General features: G+C 54.4%; 2 protein-coding genes across 4 annotated transcripts in view; one reads left to right on the top strand and one right to left on the bottom strand.

The window, feature by feature from the left end:
* The window catches only part of BUD31 (BUD31 homolog (S. cerevisiae)), an 11,535-nt gene extending 10,031 nt beyond the window's left edge, over positions 1–1,504 (top strand). For all 3 annotated transcript variants that reach the window (XM_011985791.1, XM_011985790.1, XM_011985792.1), the window contains one exon: positions 1,279–1,504. In XM_011985791.1, the coding sequence (XP_011841181.1) occupies positions 1,279–1,329 (51 nt within the window). In that variant the 3' untranslated portion in view covers positions 1,330–1,504. The remainder of the gene's footprint in view (positions 1–1,278) is intronic.
* The window catches only part of LOC105543725 (pentatricopeptide repeat-containing protein 1, mitochondrial), a 53,691-nt gene continuing 46,254 nt past the window's right edge, over positions 1,014–8,450 (bottom strand). The window contains 3 exon segments of the mRNA XM_011985799.1: positions 1,014–2,039; positions 6,736–6,918; positions 7,780–8,450. Coding sequence (XP_011841189.1) covers positions 1,854–2,039; positions 6,736–6,918; positions 7,780–8,450 — 1,040 coding nt within the window. The 3' untranslated portion in view covers positions 1,014–1,853.

Genomic DNA, 8,450 nt, shown 5'->3' with positions numbered 1-8,450 from the left:
ATTCTCCTGCCTCAGCCTCCGGAGTAGCTGGGATTACAGGCGCCCGCCACCATGCCTGGCTAATTTTGTATTTTTAGTAGAGACGGGGTTTCTCCATGTTGGTCAGGCTGATCTTGAACCCCCAACCTCAGGTGATCTGCCCGCCTCAGCCTCCCAAAGTGCTGGGATTACAGGCATGAGCTACTGCGCCCAGCCCACTATTTCTTCTTTCAGAACTTTCTGTTCCAAGTACCACTCCTAGGCCAGGCACCTCAGGAGTGGTGCTGAGGGACAGGAGCTGAGCTCTATCCGGCCCGAGCCCCCTCTGAAAGGCAGCTGTGGCCTCGGCACACAGTTGTTGGCCCAGCTGGGAGATCAGGCCCCACGGCCCATCTGCCAGCCTGGCCTTCTTGTCCCCAGCTCCACACAGGTGCCTCTTCACACAGGTCCCTTCATGCTGCAGTGAGACAATGGAGAGCTGCGGCTGGATCTGAGGACTTGTGTACTGAGCAGTGGGGGCGAGCAAGGGCCGCCTCCCCGAGGAAAGACTAGGGTGTTGGTTTTCTGATGGAGGCAGGGAGGGGTGGCAGAGTGGCAGAAGCCACCCCTCCCCTGAGTGCCCACATTCCACAAGGGATCCAGGTCGGGGGGCTGGTGGACTGGGGTGCTGCTTCAACCCAGTGGCCAAAACAGCCTGCTGTAGACTTACCTGGGTTTCATCAGAGGATCTTGTTTACTTAAACTACGGTCTTGCTCCTCCAAAAAAAGAACTGAAAAAGTAAAATAAACACAAGCCACTGTTCTAGGGCTTTCTGGCCAGCCAAGCATTGGGCCGCACCAGGCCTGGGGGACAAGACGCTTCTTTCTAGAGGGCTCTGGGCCAGAAGGGTGTAACTCAAGTGCATAGCCTCCTGCCCTCTTCCCCACCAGAGTGTCCCAGCCCAGAGGCTGCCCTGAAGTCCCCAAACAGTAGCAGAGCCACCTCTGCTTATTGCAGGGTCTGTCATGCTCACTTAGGGGAATAACGAGACTCATTCACACCGATTTCTTTTTCTTGATTGGCAAACGTGTGTTGGATTTGCATAACGTATTATAACTACACATACAGATGTAACCTTGGTATCAATAGCAGCTGTTTCCACCTTCATGAGGGAGCCAAATTTTCCGTCCAGAGCTGTCACAGAAGGGTTTCTGAGGTGTGTCCCTATATGGCATGGTGGCAGAGGGTTGCCACGTATGTGAGTGTGCAGGGACGAGTGTGGCGCAGTGGCATCATCTCAATGTCCTCCTCTATTGCAGGGCCGCATCATCGAGTGCACACACTGTGGCTGCCGTGGCTGCTCTGGCTGATGCTAGCGCTCTCCACCCTGGACTCTGGACTTCGCAGGTTCCTGCCTGTGGCGCCACCCCCTTCCTGGGAGCAGCGAGCAGTGCCCCAGGCCCAAGTTGGAGCACGGGTCTCTACGGGGAAGGCTTTGCTGTCCATCAGTTGTGATTTGTAAAAATAAAATCTTTAAACCTCTCGGGCCCCGCGTCTATTCTTTCAGAGCATTGGCCTGTGGAACCCGGCAGGGCGGCACCAGGCCCCAGGGACCAGATGCCCCAGTCCCCTTGTGGTGTGTGAGGTGACACGCAAAGGTACTGGAGCTGGAAGACCCAAGGTGACATGTGAAAGTGGCTGGAGCTGCCCTTGGACCTGCCGGGAGTGCAGGCACCTTGGGCCTAGCATGTGTCCTCACACCAACACCCGTGACACACTGCAGCTGTTCCTCAGGGCCTGGCTCTTCCCCCAGGCAGGAGGTGACACCAGCTCACTTGTCCTGGGGCTCCCACAGAGCACTGAGGGCTGAGCACGCTGTTCAGCTGTGCTCCCATCACCTGCCCCCAAGGGCACATCCGTCCACATCAGCCTCCTTGCCAGTGTCCTGGTCCTCCTGGGGCTTGGTCCGGAACTTCTGCCAGGGGTGCAGGGTTTCCTCTGCGGGCATCACTGTCAACCACTGCTTGTAATAGGCTCGGAAGCCGTCAATCTTCGCCAGGTAGGTGTTCCTCCCTTGGTACTGGAATTACAAAAGCGAGGCTAGAATCACTCCTGTTACCTACAGCTAATCCCAAACCTCGGCAGCTGGCTCAGGCCTCAGGGAAGCTGGTAGCTGCCACTTTCCCTTCCAGGTGGCTGCAGGGGACAGGGCAGAAAAGCTGTGAACATGCACTATGGGAGTAGCTTACTTCAGAGAAACAGGTCCCAGCTGGGTACCCTGGGGCAGGCCCAGAGCCATCTGCCTAACAGCGTTCTTCCCAAACAGGCACTGCTGTGCTCCTCCATCCGCACTTACCACCCTACGCCCCCAAGCTAGAATCACTGGGTCCCACCTGCCTCCACAGCCTGCCGAGCCCCTCCCCCTCAAAGCCACCTCCCTCTGACCATCATCTCAACACTGCCGAGATAGGCTCCATGGAGATAGGGGGAAAAAAGAAAACACGCACCAGACAGAAACAGAGAGCTGGCGGGGGAATATACCAAAAAAAAAAAAAGCCAAAAAGTACTATCTGACATACAGCTACTACCACACGATGACAAAAGGTTTGGCCGGGTGCGGTGGCTCACGTCTGTAATCCCAGCACTTTGGGAGGCCGAGGCGGCAGATCACTTGAGGTCAGGAGTTCGAGACCAGCCTGGCCAGCATGGTGAAACCCTGTCTCTACTAAAAATGCTGGATGTGGCGGTACATGCCGGTAGCCCCCAGCTACCTGGGAGGTTAAGGCAGGAGAATGGCTTGAACCTGGGAGGCGGAGGTTGCAGTGAGCTGAAATCACAGCACTGCACTCCAGCTTGGGCGACAGAGCAAGACTTCGTCTCAAAAAAGAAAAGGAAAGGTTTGACTCAAAAGACTGAACAATTCTAAACCTTAAGGTGCCGGCTAGAGCCTGAAAGCACAGAAAGCAAAACTCAACAGAATCACGAATATAAACAAGGCCACCATCGTGAGGGAATATAAGTACAGATGCTCCTGACACCATGGTTCCACCCCCAAAAACCCACCGTAAATCAAAAATCAATCTGGCTGGGCATGGTGGCTCACTCCTGTAATTCCAGTGCTTTGGGAAGCAGAGGCAGGTGGATTACATGAGCTCAGGAGTTCCAGACAGTTTAGGCAATATAGTGAAACCCTGTCTAAAAGATTAGCTGGGTATGGTGGTACATGCCTATAGTCCCAGCTACTCAGGTGGCTAAGGTGGGAGGACTGCTTAAGCCTGGGAGGTCAAGGCTACAGTGAGCCATGATCGTGCCACTGCACTCCAGCCTGGGCAACAGAGTGATTCTGTCTCTTTTTAAAAAAAGAAAAAATTCAGAACAGCACGGGGGCTCACACCTGTAATCCCAGCACTTTGGGAGGCTGGGGTGGGTGGATCACGAGGTCAGGAGTTCAAGACAGCCTGGCCCAGATGGTGAAACCCCATCTCTACTGAAAAAAAAAAAAAAAAAAATACAAAAATCAGTCGGGCGTGGTGGCAGGCGCCTGTAATCCCAGCTACTCGGGACGCTGAGGCAGGAAAATCGCTTGAACTTGGGCGGCAGAGGTTGCAGTGAGCCAAGATAGCGTCACCCAGCCTGGGTGACAGAGTGAGACTCCATCTCATAAAAACAAAAGGAAAATGCATCTATTGCTGGCAACACAGCAGAGGGTCCTGACTTCATAATTATGCAAAAGTGACATACATTCAGTAGAAACTAACCCTTCACAAAGTCGATCCTTACAGAGTTACATCCTGATAAAACTATTGCAAAGTTGAAAAATCCTGTGTAGAACCATCTTTAAGTCGGGGACATCTGTCTGTGACTTAAATACGATATGCTTTAGGCCTGTGATAGTCTTGTGACTGTGGAGTTGAACCCCTAGTGAGCCCTACGCCAGCGGGAAGAGACAATCCACTAGGAAGATATGCACATGTAATCAACAAAAAACCAGTATCCAGAATGTGTGTGTGTGTGTGTGTGTGTGTATGTGTGTATATATGTATAAAAACCCTGGAATCAATGAGAAAAGGCTCGCAACCAACAGTTTAAAGCACAGACACACAGTTTAAAAATGCCCAGCTATGCCTTCAGCCAGGCACAATCTCCACTGCTGTCCCACCCATTTGTAGGAAGCCCTCAAAATGGCATTCAGGTGTGATACCTGCACGGCATTCCTGACTCTGCACCTTCTGGCTGTGTGTGTCCCTGCCCATTTGCTGGTCTCCGTCCCATCCGGGTTGTGCTCCAAGCCACAGTGGCTCTGGATGCTCCGGAGGCGCTCGGCACAGAGTGTGGCTCGATGGACCCAAAAGCCAAAACCCCAGAGCCTGATATCCTCAGAACAGCAGGAAGAGACTGTGGCTGTAACAAAGCAGATTCCATGACTCTGCCCTGCTCCTGCTGATACAGGAGGCAGAAAGAAATTATTTGGGCAGATAGTAAGGGCAACAGAGTCCTTGGCAAATTTCCCTTTTAATATAAAGCAGCCTTCAAATAATTTCTTTTCTAACAAAGAGCAGCCTGAAAAGTCAAGCTGCAGACATAGATAAGCAAGCTGGAAGTTTGCAGGGGTATATGCTGGCAGCTGTGCCAATAGAAAAAGGCTACCTGGGAGCTAGCTTTGTTCAAGATGGGGGCCCCATCTTCCCTTCTTTTGTCGCCATGTGTACAATAAAGAACCAGGCAACATGGTGCTGGAAACCTTCGGCATAATAAAAGGTTAGGGTGGGACGCCAGCTTTTATACGAGCTATGTAAATGGCACACCTGGTCCAACCAATCTTTTGTGTCCTTTGTAAATCAGACACCACCTCCTCAAGCTCATCTACAAAACCTCTGCATTTCATGGTGGAAGCGGCAATCCATTTCTCTGGCACCTCTGCTCTGCAGAGAGGGTTTTTTTTTTTTGAGACGGAGTCTCACTCGGTCGCCCAGGCTGGAGTGCAGTGGTGCGATTTTGGCTCACTGCAAGCTCCACCTCCCGGGTTCATGCCATTCGCCTGCCTCAGTCTCCCAAGTAGCTGGGACTACAGGTGCTTGCCACCATGCCCAGCTAATTTTTTATATTAGAGACAGGGTTTCACCGTGTTAGCCAGGATGGTCTCAATCTCCTGACCTCATGATCTGCCTGCCTCAGCCTCCCAAAGTGCTGGGATTACAGGCATGAGCCACAGCGCCAGGCAAGAGCTCTTCTCTTTCACCTATTAAACTTCAGCTCTTAACCTCTTTTTTTTTTCTGTTTTTGAGACCGAGTCTCCATCTATCACCCAGGCTGGAGTGCAGTGGCACGATCTTGGCTCACTGCAACCTCTGCCTCTTGGGTTCAAGTGATTCTTGTGCCTCCTGAATAGCTGGGATTACAGGTGCCCGCCACTACCCAACTAATTTTTGTATTTTTAGTAGAGACAGGGTTTCACCACGTTGGTCAGGCTGGTCTCAAACTCCTGACCTCAGGTGATCTACCCGCCTTGGCCTCCCAAAGTGCTGGGATTACAGGTGTGAGCCACAGTGCCCGGCCTTAACCTCACTCTTTTTTTTCTTTTTTCTTTTTTTTGAGACAGAGTCACCAGATGCGGTGGGTCACGCCTGTAATCCCAGCACTTTGGGAAGCCAAGGCGGGTGGATCACGAGGTCAGGGGTTCGAGACCAGCCTGGTCAACATGGTGAAACCCCGTCTCTACTAAAAATACAAAAATTAGCTAGGTGTGGTGGCGGGCGCCTGTAATCCCAGCTACTTGGGAGGCTGAGGCAGGAGAATCACTTGATCCCAGGAGGTGGAGGTTGCAGTGAGCCTAGAACCTACCATTGCATTCCAGCCTGGGTGACAGAGCCAGGCTGGAGTGCAGTGGCGCAATCTCGGCTGGTTCAAGCAATTCTCCTGCCTCAGCTGAGTAGCTGGGATTACAGGCACGCGCCACCACGCCCAGCTAATTTTTGTATTTTTAGTAAAGATGGGGTTTCACCATGTTGGCCAGGATGCTCTAAATCTCCTGACTTTGTGATCCACCCACCTTGGCCTCCCAAAGTGCTGGGATTACAGGCATGAGCCACCGTTAACCTCACTCTTTGTGTCCACATCCTTGATTTCCATGGAGTAAGACAACAAATCTCAGTGATTCACCCCAGATAACAATGCCACTTCACTGCCTGTCCAGTCCCTGAGCAAGCAATAACCTGTCTGGAGTAACTGGCAATGTGCAGGTGCTGGGGACCCAGATGAGCACAGCAGACAGCCTCTGCCTCCAGAAGCCTGATACAGGGAAGGCCAGGGCTGCCCATGAGCACGTGACCTGAGACTATAGGACACGGCATAAAGGAACAGAGCTGGGGGAGGGGAGACTTTCACCCCAGGTCAGAGTGGCAGCCAGCTGGGCATCTCTGAGGGCCACGTAAGCAGAGACCTCCAGGAGAAAGAGCCCACCACAGGAAAGTGGGTGTTACCCAAGGCAGCGGGAACACCAATCCCGAGGCAGGCAAGAGGCTGGTGGCCTTTGGGAACTGACGGAAAGCCACTGGGATGGACAGAGGCAGCAAAGGGAAGGCTGGCCTGAGACTTGAGATGAGCCATGTGGACAGGGACTCAGGCTGTGGTCTACAGACTTGGGGACTGCTCCTAAGAGAAGCTGCTGGACAGTTTCAAGCATGAGAACACAATCCCAAGGGCCAGAACCAGGGTTGGGTGGTGGCGGGGGTTAGAAATGGTGAAGGAGCTGATGAGCTTGAGCTTGGGGCACACACCCGGTCAAAGGTCGGAGGGTACTGGGCTGCAAACTCCAGCTGGCGGATGACCACTTCGTTCACTGGGACCCTGTTCTGCTTCATGTCTTTCAAGATGTTGATGAGATAGGTGTAGTCCAGCTTCCTGACGGCCGCGTTGATGAGGGCGCTGTAGATGTGAGTGTTGGGGGTCACCTGGGACTTCTAGAACACAGGGACATCATAGAATCAGCAAGATGATGGCAGCTATTGGGACCCAGCAGCTCCCACCCTCTGTCAATCAAGCTGGCTCCTTGGACCAGCGGCCACAGCCAGCAAGGCAAACCCGGCAGCAACGATGAGCTGAATGTCCCTCTCCAGCAGGAAAGCCAAGCCCAGCCCTTCTGCTCAGCCCTAAAGAAACTGCGGAAAAGGACGCCCGTGCTGCTCTCAGACACCGACTGACTCAGGCAGAAAATGATGCGGGAGACACCACCTCCTCGCTCCCTGGGGTGGGTTTCCCCATGATGCATGGTCACCAGGTGGTGGTCAGCCTAGAAAAGCGTGAGTCTTGGCTAGGTGAGCCCGGCAGGGTCCAGGAAAACAGCCCGAGGGTGATGGACCTGGGGGACCCCGACAACGCAGGACGCAGTCTCTGCTGTGGTCGGATGAAATCCACGCAGCACTTCCAATGGGGGCTAGGTGGGAGGCACAGCAGATCTCGGGGGCTTTGAAAACCACCCATGGCTCCCCAGGAATTCTGAGAATCCCTGCCATACCTCTAGAGTGTTGGGGCCGAGGCCTGTCCCCAGCCCTCAGTGTCACCCCACGGCCACCTTCTTCCAGACGGGAACATCCGTGCATCTCTACGCCCAGCCCTGAAGCACTCTCTGGGGTCTGCTTCCCCCAAAATGGGACCGAAGACCATTCTACACCAGAAGCTCATCAACCCCACTCTCTTTGCCCCTATGCACAGTTCATCCAAGTGGGGGGCTTGAGGGACCCCTGCTCCCCCAAACTTTCCTCCTGAGCTGCAGAGTGCTCCTCAGGACCACGGGCGTCCTGCCCAGGCCCAGGTCCACTCACCTTCATGTCTGTCAGCAGCTGCAGACCATCCTTCGGCCTGTGGCACCCGATGGCCAGGTTGCAGAACGTCTGCAGGTTGGGGACAAGGCCCCTCTTCGCCAGGACTGGCAACAGCGCCTTGGCCCCCTCCAGGTCTCCCAGCTTGCTCTTCTTTCTCACCAGCGTGTTAAAGAATGTCAGGTCGGCCTCCACCTGGTGTTTGTCCAGGAGGGCCAGCAGCAAGGACTCCGCAGGACTCCCGGACTCCACCACCTCGGCCAGTAGCGTGAGGGTCCTGATGTCAGGCTGCTGCCTATGCTCTGCCATCTTGCTCAGGAAGCCCTCCAGGCCCCCTATTAAGGCCAGCCTGTCAGCTGGGGTGCTCACTGTTCCAAAGGAGACCACGGTGGGGGGAACGGCCCCAGGGGTCAGGAGATTGACTTCCAGCTCCACGGGAGGTGGCTTCAGGGCCACAGGGGGCAGGGCCACTGTGTGGCTGGGCTCTGCCTTGGTTTCCACCTCTGGCTGGGCCTTGCCGGGCACTCTGGCTTCCTGAGGCTCTGGAGGCCCAAGTGCCTGAGAAGGTTCCAGAAACAGCTGCCTCTCCAGGGCCTCCACGTGCAGCACAGCTGACATGCGGTTGCCTGCCTTGGCCTGGGCTGTCCTCCTTGGTCGCTGCCTGCCCACTGGGG

The sequence above is a fragment of the Mandrillus leucophaeus genome, unplaced genomic scaffold (genome assembly GCF_000951045.1).
Source record: "Mandrillus leucophaeus isolate KB7577 unplaced genomic scaffold, Mleu.le_1.0 Scaffold29, whole genome shotgun sequence".
In the NCBI taxonomy this organism is placed as follows: domain Eukaryota; kingdom Metazoa; phylum Chordata; class Mammalia; order Primates; family Cercopithecidae; genus Mandrillus; species Mandrillus leucophaeus.
This window is presented reverse-complemented; position numbering and strand designations above follow the sequence as displayed.